Source organism: Bombina bombina, chromosome 1 (assembly GCF_027579735.1).
Source record: "Bombina bombina isolate aBomBom1 chromosome 1, aBomBom1.pri, whole genome shotgun sequence".
Taxonomy (NCBI): domain Eukaryota; kingdom Metazoa; phylum Chordata; class Amphibia; order Anura; family Bombinatoridae; genus Bombina; species Bombina bombina.
This window is the reverse complement of record NC_069499.1, coordinates 568,400,089-568,416,926: the sequence shown is the minus strand read 5'-3', so window position 1 is coordinate 568,416,926 and position 16,838 is coordinate 568,400,089. Positions and strand designations below refer to the sequence as shown.

General features: G+C 37.1%; 1 protein-coding gene across 1 annotated transcript in view; it reads left to right on the top strand.

The window, feature by feature from the left end:
- Positions 1-16,060, top strand: part of ACADL (acyl-CoA dehydrogenase long chain) — a 76,894-nt gene extending 60,834 nt beyond the window's left edge. Inside the window, exons 10-11 of the mRNA XM_053713391.1 lie at positions 9,757-9,843; positions 15,821-16,060. Coding sequence (XP_053569366.1) covers positions 9,757-9,843; positions 15,821-15,914 — 181 coding nt within the window. The 3' untranslated portion in view covers positions 15,915-16,060. The remainder of the gene's footprint in view (positions 1-9,756; positions 9,844-15,820) is intronic.
- The last annotated feature ends 778 nt before the right edge of the window (positions 16,061-16,838 follow it).

Sequence of the window (16,838 nt, the reverse complement as noted above, 5' to 3'; positions counted from 1 at the left end):
AAAACTGTGCCCTAACGAAAAAGCAGCCCAAATAGCACAGCCCTATAATACTGTTATATATATCTACTGCTCTAATCTGATCTTCATTTGCTTGCGAATTTAGTGTAGCATTATATATGTTTAAACGCCACTTTGCTGTAATATACTGGCGATACATTATGAGTCACAGCACTCACATTTGCAACATTACGTTTGTTACTTGCCATTCCAATCAATTGTACTGTCATATGGTCCAACTTTTATTTTTTAATTTTTATTTTTTAACTATTCAATTTTTAAATTAGTATTCTTTTTTTTATATATACAATATGATTGTATATAATTCAGTACACGTTACTTATGGCACTATGAATATTGTTGTTTCATTCAGCTGGCATACCATTGCAAATTATGGCACGTTTTGGCAATCAGAGTTGTTTATGATTACCATGGTTACTGTTTCTATGCCGACCGGATGTAGCAACGTTCGACAATGTATATTCATCACAATTTTCTTGGCACTTATTAGAAGGTGGCACACTGTTATAATAAGTCCCTCAAATTAGTATGTCACATTAATACGTTTGAAATTGTAGAGTACACTACTTTATCTTTTATTTCACGTTTTGTTTGTTGAATCCGTAAACCGGAAGTGAGGTAATACAACTTCCGGTTTCGGATAGCACTGTGGAACGCAATATGCGTTCCAAATTCGAAAAATTGGCGCACTTTTCCTTTGGAGAGACACTTAGGTTGATATGTTGTAATTGATATGTAACACTATAAATGAGTTGAATTTTGTTTGTTTTGCATGCTGATGAAGGGGTTGTGAACCCCGAAAACGTTCCATTAAATTGTTTTTTTTGTGGAAAAGTCCTGAGAGTGCATTTCTTTTGCTTTCTATTTCATGGTATATCATTGCACCCAGGCGAGTTGGCTACTGGTGGGCTGAACTGGAAATTGCTTAATATATATATATATATATATATATATATATATATATATATATATATATATATATATATATATATATATATATATATATATATATATATATATATATATATATATATATATATATATATATATATATATATATATATACACATACACATATATACATATATATACACATACACATATATATATATATACACATATACATATATATATATATATACACATACACATATACATATATATATATATATATATATATATATATATATATATACATACACATATACATATATATATATATATATATATATATATATATATATACATACACATATACATATATATATATATATATATACATACAGATATACATATATATATATATATATATATATACATACAGATATATATATATATATATATATATATACACATACACATACACATACACATACACATACACATACACATACACATACACATACACATATATATATATATATATATATATATATATATATATATACACATACACATATACATACATATATATATATATATACACATACACATATACATATATATATATATATATATATACATATACACATATATATATATATATATATATATATATATATATATATATATATATATATATATAGTAATCTGCAACATAGGACTGCACTCACTGGATTTATGTAAAAAATCTCTTTAATTAGGTAACGTTTCGGAGCACGCAGGCTCCTTCCTCAGACCAATACAAAACATGCAACTAAACACTGTGTCTTATAAACATATTGTGCCCCACCCACCACCAAATTAACTGTGAATTGCGCCAAAACTGGGGTTGTCATAGTGATAACCCCTAACCCCCTCAGTGTTACCATACTACTAATCAAACAATTCCTAGGATAATTCATAAAAGCTTCAAAGTTGTATAGGTGGTACAATAAATGCATGAGCCACAAAAAGTGCCTATTACTAAATGTAAAGCTAAACATCCATGTGTTCCAGTACATACATAAATGGATTACTTAGATAAGAGATATATGACTGCCAAAACATTTCATATTGGTGTAAATTAGACCTTCATATGTGATATATAGACATATAGATATATATGGCAGTACAGCAGTGCATTACACATAGTCACATCGGTTATACATGTATTAGTCATTACATCAGAGTAGCACTGTGTAACCCTCTTATTGTGTTTGAACTGTGAGTTCATATTAACGTTTATGATATGCCGTTCCCACTAGGTGATAATGTATCTGCAGCTGATCTCTATTCAATCAAAATTAGGGACTCGTACTGTAAACCCTTAAAGCAGCATTATCACTCTTACCTTATGTATTACTTTATATTATGTCTGTATATATTGTGTTTTAAGGTCAGATTAGGCTCCCAATCTTCTGTAGGACAGATCGTTGCATGAACAAAAACGTAGCTAAAAGAACGGGTCACTAGATTGTATTAGGCGCCCAGAGAAGCAGCTCCGGCGCCCGTACTGCTCATTAGCATAGCGCATGGCTAATTTACATAAGTTGATGACGTATGCGCGTGTATCTGCGCGTCGTCATGGTGACCCAGCAGGGCGTTAGGCAATATGCGATCGTGACCGCTTGTGTTACATCGTGTTAGCTATAGTCAAAGCCTTAATATGGGACACACTTAAAGGAATATTCCTTTAGCAAGGGCATACAAAATAAAAAATAAAGATTTAAAATTTATATTTCACACTGAGTGGGCTGAGAGCATCGTAATGGATGTATATATATGTGTGTGTCACCACTGTATTACTGACATACATCTAAGTGTCTCATAAGGCTAACCACATTATGTATAAAGTTTGTACATATACTTTAAGTTAGGCACACTAAGAATGACAGAGAGACCTTATCCCCTGTAATGTTGATAACAAAAATAATCAAGTAGCAATCCATAGAAATGCAGAAGGCTGTGTAAATCTTTGTAGCCTATTCAACAATAAAACAGCCATAGGGTTAGACTACGTGTGGGGTCAGTTCAGATAGAACTGAAAGTTTTTTACATTAACACATATGTGTATACAAATGTTTAATAATAGTACAGTCTAGGACCTTGTGCCTGGACCCTCATGAGTCCATTCAGTAAAACCTCAAAATATATCATTGGTTTACTGTTATAAATGGCAATCAAAGTGACATCACATTCTCCCGAATAGCTTAGTATAGGTTTAGCAATATAGTGTTATTAGATTGTTAATGTCTTTAGGTAAAAAAAGTCTGTATCAGTCCTACTGAAAACAGATCCTGTGTTAGGTTGCCAGGAACAAACACAGTGTACTCCAACTAGTTCAAGAATACCATAGGTGTCCCATTAATACCCATATGTCACGTATTAAAGTGACCTGCTTCCATCACTAAGTAGCCAACACACAGGCCCATAAATGACACTTAAGTTGGACCCACCAAGTGTGTATCACACTAGGGCATATGAAACTCACTGGTTAGTTAACCAACTATAGTGTGTCCAGGCAGGTCCTGTACCTTATCTGTGCTCCGCTGGTCCAACATCATGACCTGACTTGTGTCCCACAATCGCGGGTGGAATGCACCAGGTGCCTCATCACAAGACCGGAATGTAAAGTAGCCATTGTAGCTTAGTTTCAGAGGAAGCAGTGCCAGTCATTGGACATATTCAGGCCTTTGGGGTATAGGGTACCAAGTCTATGAATCCATCTCGCTTCCATCTGGAGTAGGGTTCTATCTCTGTCCCCACCTCGTTTGAGGGATGGAACGTGGTCAATCAAGATGAACCTTAAATCTGTTACTTTATGTTTGGCCATAAGGAAATGTCTTGCCACAGGTTGGTCCGAAGTTCCTTTATCCAGGGCGCTTCTTATGGCTGATCTATGGTTCGCCATTCTGAGACGTGCATTGTCTGTCGTTTTTCCTACATAAAATTGGCCACAGCAGCAACTCAATAGATAGATCACATGAGTCGTCGTACAGGTGATATAATGTCTTATTGTGTACTTTTGAGTAGTGTGTGGATGTCTAAACACTTTACATGGGATCATTCCACTGCAAGTTGTGCATCCCAGGCATCTGTAGCAGCCCTTTTTCTTTGTCATAAGCCATTGCTGTTTCATATAGCATTGCTGTGGGTCTGTAGCCATGAGTAGATCCCTTAGACTCCTTCCACGTCTATACCCCATAATGGGGGGGTCCATATGTGTAAATGGTAAACTCTGGTCAGTCGCTAGGATCTCCCATCTATTTCTGATGTCCTGTGCCATCTTGTCTTTCCCTTTATTATAGGTGGTGGTGAATATCATCCTTTCCTTTTTGGTCTGTGCCAGACATTTAGACTGGTGATCCTCCTGAGTAATGATCTCATCAATGACACCCTGTATGAGCTCCATCTTGTATCCCCTTTGTAGGAACTTCTCTGTCATCATTTGTAGTTGTGGTTCACGGTTACTATTTTCAGTATTATTTCTTAATACTCGGATCATCTGTGACTTTATGATCGCCTTTCTGGTGTGTGGAGGATGGTTACTGGATGCCTCAAGAATAGAGTTTCGATCAGTTGGTTTGGTGTATAGAGTTGTGAATAGTTTGCCTCCTTTCTTATAGATTCTTAGATCTAGAAAGTCAATACTGTTCAGGTCATATTTCAACTCAAATTTAATTGGGGATTCAAGTGTGTTAAGTTGTACTACCCATTCCTTCAAGGATTCCTCCGTGCCCTGCCATATGAGGAAGACATCATCAATGTACCTTTTGAAATGTCTTATTGTATCAATATTGTATACATCTATGATATCACGCTCATAGCGCTCCATGTACAAGTTAGCGTAAGATGGGGCCATGTTCGACCCCATTGCTGTCCCCATAAGCTGTTGGTAGAACGTACTTTCAAAGCGAAAGTAGTTGAGGGTTAAACATTTCTCCAGTAGGTCAAGTATCAGGGAAAGCGGAGGTCCCACATATGGGAACCTTGACAGGGCTAGTGTGACCGCCTTGAGTCCATCTGTGTGGGGGATAACCGTGTATAGGCTCCTTACGTCCATAGTGACCAACAGGTCACTGTCGCTAATTGTGTCCACGGTACTAAGTATGGTAATGAGGTCACCTGAGTCCCTAATATATGAGTCCATTGATCTCACCAGTGGCTGTAGGATTGCGTCAACAAATATTGCTAGGGGTTGCAGCAGGGACCCCCGTGCCGATACAATTGGCCTCCCAGGGGGGTTCTTTTGGTCCTTGTGTATCTTGGGAAGGGTATATAGAATTGGATGTATGGGATACATACTATTGAGAAAATTAAATTCATCACTGCTGATCCAATTCAGCCGTTTTGCTTCAGATAGAGTCATATCAATGTCCCTTTTAAAAGAGTTAGTTGGATCTCGGGTAAGTTTGGACCACACTTGGTGGGTCCAACTTAAGTGTCATTTATGGGCCTGTGTGTTGGCTACTTAGTGATGGAAGCAGGTCACTTTAATACGTGACATATGGGTATTAATGGGACACCTATGGTATTCTTGAACTAGTTGGAGTACACTGTGTTTGTTCCTGGCAACCTAACACAGGATCTGTTTTCAGTAGGACTGATACAGACTTTTTTTACCTAAAGACATTAACAATCTAATAACACTATATTGCTAAACCTATACTAAGCTATTCGGGAGAATGTGATGTCACTTTGATTGCCATTTATAACAGTAAACCAATGATATATTTTGAGGTTTTACTGAATGGACTCATGAGGGTCCAGGCACAAGGTCCTAGACTGTACTATTATTAAACATTTGTATACACATATGTGTTAATGTAAAAAACTTTCAGTTCTATCTGAACTGACCCCACACGTAGTCTAACCCTATGGCTGTTTTATTGTTGAATAGGCTACAAAGATTTACACAGCCTTCTGCATTTCTATGGATTGCTACTTGATTATTTTTGTTATCAACATTACAGGGGATAAGGTCTCTCTGTCATTCTTAGTGTGCCTAACTTAAAGTATATGTACAAACTTTATACATAATGTGGTTAGCCTTATGAGACACTTAGATGTATGTCAGTAATACAGTGGTGACACACACATATATATACATCCATTACGATGCTCTCAGCCCACTCAGTGTGAAATATAAATTTTAAATCTTTATTTTTTATTTTGTATGCCCTTGCTAAAGGAATATTCCTTTAAGTGTGTCCCATATTAAGGCTTTGACTATAGCTAACACGATGTAACACAAGCGGTCACGATCGCATATTGCCTAACGCCCTGCTGGGTCACCATGACGACGCGCAGATACACGCGCATACGTCATCAACTTATGTAAATTAGCCATGCGCTATGCTAATGAGCAGTACGGGCGCCGGAGCTGCTTCTCTGGGCGCCTAATACAATCTAGTGACCCGTTCTTTTAGCTACGTTTTTGTTCATGCAACGATCTGTCCTACAGAAGATTGGGAGCCTAATCTGACCTTAAAACACAATATATACAGACATATTATAAAGTAATACATAAGGTAAGAGTGATAATGCTGCTTTAAGGGTTTACAGTACGAGTCCCTAATTTTGATTGAATAGAGATCAGCTGCAGATACATTATCACCTAGTGGGAACGGCATATCATAAACGTTAATATGAACTCACAGTTCAAACACAATAAGAGGGTTACACAGTGCTACTCTGATGTAATGACTAATACATGTATAACCGATGTGACTATGTGTAATGCACTGCTGTACTGCCATATATATCTATATGTCTATATATCACATATGAAGGTCTAATTTACACCAATATGAAATGTTTTGGCAGTCATATATCTCTTATCTAAGTAATCCATTTATGTATGTACTGGAACACATGGATGTTTAGCTTTACATTTAGTAATAGGCACTTTTTGTGGCTCATGCATTTATTGTACCACCTATACAACTTTGAAGCTTTTATGAATTATCCTAGGAATTGTTTGATTAGTAGTATGGTAACACTGAGGGGGTTAGGGGTTATCACTATGACAACCCCAGTTTTGGCGCAATTCACAGTTAATTTGGTGGTGGGTGGGGCACAATATGTTTATAAGACACAGTGTTTAGTTGCATGTTTTGTATTGGTCTGAGGAAGGAGCCTGCGTGCTCCGAAACGTTACCTAATTAAAGAGATTTTTTACATAAATCCAGTGAGTGCAGTCCTATGTTGCAGATTACTATGAATACTTACTGATCTGGCACCCTGGTTGGCGACTATTGGACATTGAGAGTGCAGATACACATGGAGGATATATATATATATATATATATATATATATATATATATATATATATATATATATATATATATATATATATATATATATATATTACACAAGGATCATGTTTGTATTTCCCACTGGTATGCTGCACTGCACACTGACCTTAATGTCATTGACTTGCTGATTCATGAGAATGCTAGAATAGACACTTGACTAACTGATTCTATTGATTGGAAACTAAAGGTTTGCTAATTGTGAGTAGCTGGCACAAACACTTAATGTTACGTACACCACTGCCCATGTATCCAAGGAGTTGTCATTCCGCTCTTTTCACAACCTTGGTCTTTGTTTCCACTTGATCTTTTCAAAGCTTTGTCCACTGAAAGGAAAGTGGATGTTAAAATTCTCCTGAGCAATAAAAACACTGGTTCAGATATGTTTGCTAACAAATGGACAGATTTTTTTTTTATTGGGGAGGCTTTATGGATAAATTCCTAGAGTTTGTTAGACTGCTCGGCTGTACTTCACAAGATTATTTTCTCCTTTTAAAAGGTCACTTCTGTATGGTTTTCAATTAGTACTAGAAATAGAAAAGTAAATGCTCAACCAGTCTCTGTGGGCAGCAGTGTTTCTGCAGTCTTTAATGGGTTCCTGTTGCGATTCAGTCTTGCAGAACAGTATTTCTCACATACATGCACTATATTTTTTATCCCTAGGATCTATTTAATGGTCACACCACCTGGCTGATTTTACTGACCACTCGTGTAAAATGTTAGACAATGTTAAACTAAGATTAGCTAATATTAAATATTTTCAATTTTTTTGCATAAATCATTAAAAGATTATAAAGCAGTGCAATATGTATCCTAAGCAAAACATATCTATCTATTATTTTTAAAGATGTCCCCATTGAAAATCACTTACTTTTAGTTGAAAGCACAGCTTTGTTTTTAAATAACTATTTTTATTACCATTATGTCACATAAGACAGCCCTAGAAAAAGGGCTGTTCTACTTAAAAGTGATGCATCCAATCAAAGAAGTCTAATTTATATATCATTATCTGCTGTGTTTGCTCCCAACCGCATGCACTGTACTATTGTCACTTATGCAAGTGTACTGTTATATAATAAAGACAATCCGTTTTATAATATAATGATTAAATACATATTTTGCAAAGCTCGTTAATACTAGGGTGATTCCTGCACTGAATTACTTACCAATACATGCGCCACTCCATGTTACTCTGACCCTGTTTTTAAGAATATTTTTAAAAACCGGGCACTGATTCATTAAACTTTACATTCACTTTAAGCAGAGTGTCCCTGCAATCGCAAGTTAAAGGGAGCCAAAACATTTTTTCTTGATTTAGATATAGCATACAGTTTTCCCAAAATTTGCTTAATGCTCTTGGTATCCTTTGTTTAAGGGGCATCAATGCACTACTGGTAACTAGCTGAACACATTGAGTGAGCCAATGAAAGAGACTTAAGTGCAGACTCCAATCAGCAGCTAGTTCCCTGTAGTGTATTGCTGTTCCTGAGTCTAACTAGGTTGGCTTTTCAACAAAGGATATCAAGAGAACTAAGTAAATTGGAAATCTGTTTCAAATTGCATGCTCTATTTGAATCAAGAAATTTGTATTCTAACTTTTTTACTTTCTCTTTTAAAAAGCAGAGGTTGTAAATAAACTCACCCAGACAGATCTGCCTTGGGGGAGCAGTTGCAGGGGCTTGGGGCTGCGCAAGTGTTTGCTTGTATAATGATAAATGTGGGCAGCTAATGCTGTCTCACTCCCACAAGCTTGGGCAGCCAGGATTCCAAGCTGGTTTGACAACTTTGCAGCATACTTAAATACTGACTCTAACCTCTCTAGAGAGTGTTGGACAAGCACATTTTTATAACTAAAATAATCTAGAATAAATAATATAAATTAGTGTTTCATTTTATTTAATTTGGAGGTCAATGTCACTTAAAGCGACTGAACACCAATTTTTTTTTCTTATTTAAAAAGATAGATAATCCCTTTTATTATCCATTCCCCAGTTTTGCATAACCAACACAGTTATATTAATATGCTTTTTACCTCTGTGATTACCTTGTATCTAAGCCTCTGTAGACAACCTCCTTATCTAAGTGCTTTTGACAGACATGCAGTGTAGTCAATCAGTGAAGACTCCTAAATAACTAAACGGGAGTGAGCACAATGTTATCTATATGACACACATGAACTAACACTGTATAACTGTGAAGAACTTTTAAAATGCTCTGAGCTAAGAGGTGGTTTTCAACGGTTTAGAAATCGGTTTGACCCTAGCTAGGTTTAGCTTTTTCAAAAATACCACCAAGGGAACAAAGCAAATTTGATGATAAAAGTAAATTGGAAAGTTGTTTAAAATTGCATGCCCTATCTGAATCATGAGTTTAGTTTTGACTTTACTGTCCCTTTAATATTCTGACAAGTTTGTATGTTTAACATAAATGTCAACCCCTATTTATATGTTACTGGATATATGGTATAACACCATATTAATGCCTTATGTTATTGTATTACAGGGCTTCTGATCTCCAGAATGCTGTGGCGACCCAAGGTGTCCAACTCCATGGAGGATGGGGATACATGTGGGAATACCCCATTGCAAAGTTTGTATTTATGCATTGAATAGCACTTTTTTAAATTTTTATATGGAATTTATCAAGCATTTTCAAACATGAACATACACTTAGAGAATAAGATTCTCCTGCTTGGAGAGAAAAGTACAGACTTCACAGGAGCTAAACGCTCTGAATGCTATAAGAAAAGGGTCGGAACCTGGAAGTCCTCAAGAGATGCTTCCCATAAAGCTCTCCGCTCAGATGAGATGATCTAAAATGATCCTCCAGCACTGGGAGATCTGTCTAGACAGGCAAATTTTGCTATACTTCTCTAAGGGATGTTTCTTGTAAAAGAGACAAGCCCAGTGCAACATAGCACTGCATGATATGAGCTTTGTTGTACTTACACTTTGTATTTTATATATTTTTTTTTTTCACTTGAGATTGGTTATCTTTGGTATTATTACATTTAAAGGACCAGTCAACACATTAGATTTGCATAATCAACAAATGCAAGATAACAAGACAATGCAATAGCACTTAGTCTGAACATCAAATGAGTAGTAGATTTTTTTTATAACAAATTTCAAAGTTATGTATATTTCCACTCCCCTTGTACCATGTGATAGCAATCAGCCAATCACAGATGCATATACGTATAGTCTGTGAATTCTTGCACATGCTCAGTAGGATCTGGTGACTCAGAAATTGTAAATATAAAAGACTGCACATTTTTTTTAATGGAAGTAAATTGGAAAGTTGTTTAAAATTATATGCTGTATCTGAATCATGAAAATTTAATTTAACCTGAGTGTCCCTTTAAGCTTTGCACTTTCTCTTTTGTATTTTAATGCATTTAGATTCACCAGTGTTTTTACAAATTATCGGCTAGATTTAGAGTTTTGTCGGTAATGACCCGCGTAGCTAACGCATGCTTTTTTTCCCCCGCACCTTTTAAATACCGCTGGTATTTAGAGTTCACAGAATGGCTGCGTTTTCAGTGCGTTAGGCTCCAAAAAGGAGAGCATAATTTATCGCCACTGCAACTCTCGATACTAGCGGTGCTTACGGACGCGGCCAGCTTCAAAAACGTGCTCGTGCACGATTCCCCCATAGGAAACAATGGGGCTGTTTGAGCTGAAAAAAAACCTAACACCTGCAAAAAAGCAGCGTTCAGCTCCTAACGCAGCCCCCATTGTTTCCTATGGGAAAACACTTCCTATGTCTGCACCTAACACTCTAACATGTACCCCGAGTCTAAACACCCCTAACCTTACACTTATTAACCCCTAATCTGCCGCCCCCGCTATCGCTGACCCCTGCATATTATTATTAACCCCTAATCTGCCGCTCCGTACACCGCCGCAACCTACGTTATCCCTATGTACCCCTAATCTGCTGCCCCTAACACCGCCGACCCCTATATTATATTTATTAACCCCTAATCTGTCGCCGCCACCTACAATAATTAACCCCTAATCTGCCGACCGGATCCCACCGCTACTCTAATAAATGTATTAACCCCTAAAGCTAAGTCTAACCCTAACACTAACACCCCCCTAAGTTAAATATAATTTAAATCTAACGAAATAAATAAACTCTTATCAAATAAATTATTCCTATTAAAAGCTAAATACTTACCTGTAAAATAAACCCTAATATAGCTACAATATAAATTATAATTATATTGTAGCTATTTTAGGATTAATATTTATTTTACAGGCAACTTTGTAATTATTTTAACCAGGTACAATAGCTATTAAATAGTTATTAACTATTTAATAGCTACCTAGTTAAAATAATTACAAAATTACCTGTAAAATAAATCCTAACCTAAGTTACAATTAAACCTAACACTACACTATCAATAAATTAATTAAATACAATACCTACAAATAAATACAATGAAATAAACTAACTAAAGTACAAAAAATAAAAAAGAACGAAGTTACAAAAAATAAAAAAATATTTACAAACATTAGAAAAATATTACAACAATTTTAAACTAATTACACCTACTCTAAGCCCCCTAATAAAATAAAAAATCCCCCCCAAAATAAAAAAATGACCTACCCTATTCTAAAATTAAAATAGAAAAGCTCTTTTACCTTACCAGCCCTGAAAAGGGCCCTTTGCGGGGCATGCCCCAAAGAATTCAGCTCTTTTGCCTGTAAAGAAAAAAACATACAATAACCCCCCCCAACATTACAACCCATCACCCACATACCCCTAATCTAACCCAAACCCCCCTTAAATAAACCTAACACTAAGCCCCTGAAGATCTTCCTACCTTGTCTTCACCATGCCAGGTATCACCGATCGCTCCAGGCTCCGAAGTCTTCAAGCCCAAGCGGGGGCTGGCGATCCATCATCTGGCTGAAGTCTTCTATCAAGCGACGGCTGAAGAGGTCCAGAAGAGGCTCCAAAGTCTTCATGCTATCCGGGCAGAAGAATAGATCCAGACCGGCAACCATCTTCTTCAAAGCGGTGACAAGCGGCTCCATGTTGAAGACCTCCGGCGCGGATCCATCCTCTTCTTGCGACGTCCTAAGTCCGAATGAAGGTTCCTTTTAAATGACGTCATCCAAGATGGCGTCCCTCGAATTCCGATTGGCTGATAGGATTCTATCAGCCAATCGGAATTAAGGTAGGAAAAATCTGATTGGCTGATGGAATCAGCCAATCAGATTCAAGTTCAATCCGATTGGCTGATCCAATCAGATTGAGCTCGCATTCTGTTGGCTGATCGAAACATCCAATAGAATGCAAGCTCAATCTGATTGGCTGATTCAATCAGCCAATCAGATTTTCCCTACCTTAATTCCGATTGGCTGATAGAATCCTATCAGCCAATCGGAATTCGAGGGACGCCATCTTGGATGACGTCATTAAAAAGGAACCTTCATTCGGACTTAGGACGTCGCAAGAAGAGGATGGATCCGCGCCGGAGGTCTTAAACATGGAGCCGCTTGTGACCACTTGGAAGACGATGGTTGCCGGTCCGGATCTACTCTTCCGGATAGGAGGAAGACTTTGGAGCCTCTTCTGGACCTCTTCAGCTGTCGCTTGATAGAAGACTTCAGCCGGATCATGGATCGCCAGCCCCCGCTTGGGCTTGGATGAAGACTTCAGAGCCTGGAGCGATCGGTGATACCTGGCATGGTGAAGACAAGGTAGGAAGATCTTCAGGGGCTTAGTGTTAGGTTTATTTAAGGGGGGTTTGGGTTAGATTAGGGGTATGTGGGTGGTGGGTTGTAATGTTGGGGGTGTATTGTATGTTTGTTTGTTTGTTTTTTACAGGCAAAAGAGCTGAATTCTTTGGGGCATGCCCCGCAAAGGGCCCTTTTCAGGGCTGGTAAGGTAAAAGAGCTTTTCTATTTTAATTTTAGAATAGGGTAGGGCATTTTTTTATTTTGGGGGGCTTTATTTTATTAGGGGGCTTAGAGTAGGTGTAATTAACTTAAAATTGTTGTAATATTTTTATTATGTTTGTAAATATTTTATTTTTTGTAACTTAGCTTTTTTTATTTTTTGTACTTTAGTTGATTTAATTGTATTTATTTGTAGGTATTTTATTTAATTTATTTATTGATAGTGGACGGCAGATTAGGGGTTAATTGTAGGTAGGTGAAGGCGACGTTGGGGGTGGCAGATTAGGGGTTAATAAATATAATATAGGGGTCGGCTGTGTTAGGGGCAGCAGATTAGGGGTACATAGGTATAATGTAGGTTGCGGCGGTGTACGGAGCGGCATATTAGGGGTTAAAAAAATATGCAGGTGTCAGCGATAGTGGGGGCGGCAGATTAGGGGTTAATAAATATGTAGGTGTCGGCGGTATTAGGGGCAGCAGATTAGGGGTACATAGGGATAACGTAGGTGGCGGCGGTGTGCGGTCGGTAGATTAGGGGTTAAAAAAATTTAATAGAGTGGCGGCGATGTGGGGGGGCCTCGGTTTAGGGGTACATAGGTAGTTTATGGGTGTTAGTGTACTTTAGAGCACAGTAGTTAAGAGCTTTATAAAAAGAAACAATCAGTAACACTAAGGGTGTGTTACTACTAGGGGGCGCACAGGACCTTATATGATTATTATGTAAATAGGCTAAGAGAGAAGAGAACAAGATATTACATATAATAACTATAATAAAATATACTATACGGAATAATGTAAACAAAAAAGAAACAATTCTTATAAATATGGGACTATGAGAAACATAGGATACAACACAAATAATAACAAATACAGTAATAAGAAATTCCTGAAAGGTTCTTATCTGGAAATGCTGTCTTCTTCTGCAATGTTATATAGATGGTAAATGTCCCAATTGGGGTGGGTATAGTCCCAAATGATGAATGTGATCAAATACCAGGATGATCAATGATCAGGAACACAGATAATGACTGGAGTCAGCTGCTTTGTCAGGGAAATCAGGATCTAAGAGCAAGTTTTCTCTGTGAAAAAAATCACAAAAAGACAAAGGCGCCTCCTAGTGTAATACAGTTGGTGAAAGAGATTTGATAGGTAATCAAAAAGGTACTCACAAGTGGAGCAGCACCCAATTGTGCTAAATCAAACAGACTGGGATCTCACAGTGTCCCAGCTCACTGACACTGCAAGGAAACTGGTTTCTCCAATGTCTTGCCGGACTGATAGAGCTCAGACTCTCACAAAGAGGTTTACATAAAACCAAATTTTATTAATAAAATAAAAATCTCAGTGTCTCATGACACTAGATATTAAAAGAACAAGCAACGCGTTTCTCAGACTGCTGTCTGTTTCATCAGGCTTCTCTTCTTGTTTGATTTAGCACAATTGGGTGCTGCTCCACTTGTGAGTACCTTTTTGATTACCTATCAAATCTCTTTCACCAACTGTATTACACTAGGAGGCGCCTTTGTCTTTTTGTGATTTTTTTCACAGAGAAAACTTGCTCTAAGAGCTTTATAAACCTGCGTTAGCCCAGAAAGCTCTTAACTACTGACTTTTTTCTGCGGCTGGAGTTTTGTCGTTAGAGTTCTAACGCTCACTTCAGCCACGACTCTAAATACCGGCGTTAGAAAGATCCCATTGAAAAGATAGGATACGCAATTGGCGTAGGGGGATCTGTGGTATGGAAAAGTCGCGGCTGCAAAGTGAGCGTTAGACCCTTTCCTGAATGACTCTAAATACCAGCGGTAGCCCAAAACCAGCGTTAGGAGCCTCTAACGCTGGTTTTGACGGCTAACGCCAAACTCTAAATCTAGCCGTATGATTGTTACTTTTCTTACCTCAGTCCATATCCTCCTTTTGTCATCGCCTTGAGTCCCCTTCGCATTTAAGCCTATGAGCCCAGCTGTTTTGTAGATCATGTTCATGAGAGCTGATTTACAACAGTGCAACTCTTGGCAGGGAACCTCTACCCACTTGTTCCCTATAAATGCTACTTTGCATATCATACCTATGTTTATAGCGATGGGGAACCTGTTGGTGCTGTACAAATAACTTATTACATTTAAGCTTTACACTCTTGTATTTTAATGCATTTAGATGCAGCAGTTAGTTTTAGTTTTTTACAAATTGTTTTAAATATTTCTGTGCTACCATAACAAATTAGATCATACTTTTTGTATATTTCTGTATATCTTTTATAAATAATATTGCACGTTGTATTTTCTCTATTGTAAAATAAAAATGACAGCTTCAGAAGTAGGGGCGGACAGGGAAGTTCCCAGGTTATGTCTGAAGCTCTCTCACAATGCTTATAAAATGCTGTAAGCATTTTACACAAGCTGGTCTCACTTGAAGTATAGCAAAATCTGCCCTTTCAGAATCTTGTGAGTGATCTTGCAGTACTGAAGGATCATTTTATATCATCTCATCTGAGCGGAGAGCTTTAAACTATCAGGTCCTTAGTCTGAAACCCAAACCCCTTTCTATTATCTAGTCTTGATAAGATTTTAGTTGTAAAGAGTGGACAAAACACAAAAGCATTGATGTCTTCTTTAAAAGCAACAACTTTACTTTCTTTTTTTTTTCTCTCCCCACAGAGCTTATGTAGATTCCCGTGTTCAACCAATTTATGGCGGTACAAATGAGATTATGAAGGAACTAATTGCAAGAGATATTGTGAAAGACAAGTAAAATTCACCTTATATTCTAAAAACCAAAACTGCAATTTGCCTTAAAGTCTGTTTTTATTTTTCATTTTTTTTTTAAAGAGTTGTAAATTTTGATATTGATCTAATGTGAAGAATGTTTAATGTAGAAAAATAAAATTATTTACTGGATTTTTTGTTTCTGGAGTGCTTATCAAGTGTGTGAAAGACTTTCTTTTAGTAAACATACTGAAGAAAAAGAATATTGCAATTTAGTTGTTTAAAGGAACATAACTGTAATGGTAAAGCAAACCTCACACATTGACATTAGTACTTGCCTTCTGCAGTTTTCTATTCAATAATTGACGCTGTAAAATGATGCAGGGTGATTTGTTTATATCTGTGCAGGAGCATAATCTTTGTAGCAAATCCCAGTAAATCCTTTAAAACAAAAGTAGAGGTTTAAATGCTATTTCTCCAACATAGGTGTGTCCGGTCCACGGCGTCATCCTTACTTGTGGGATATTCTCCCCAACAGGAAATGGCAAAGAGCCCAGCAAAGCTGGTCACATGATCCCTCCTAGGCTCCGCCTTCCCCAGTCATTCTCTTTGCCGTTGTACAGGCAACATCTCCACGGAGATGGCTTAGAGTTTTTTAGTGTTTAACTGTAGTTTTTATTATTCAATCAAGAGTTTGTTATTTTAAAATAGTGCTGGTATGTACTATTTACTCTGAAACAGAAAAGAGATGAAGATTTCTGTTTGTAAGAGGAAAATGATTTTAGCAACCGTTACTAAAATCGATGGCTGTTTCCACACAGGACTGTTGAGAGGAATTAACTTCAGTTGGGGGAAACAGTGAGCAGACTTTTGCTGCTTGAGGTATGACACATTTCTAACAAGACAATGTAATGCTGGAAGCTGTCATTTTCCCTATGGGATCCGGTAAGCGATTTTTTATTACATAAAG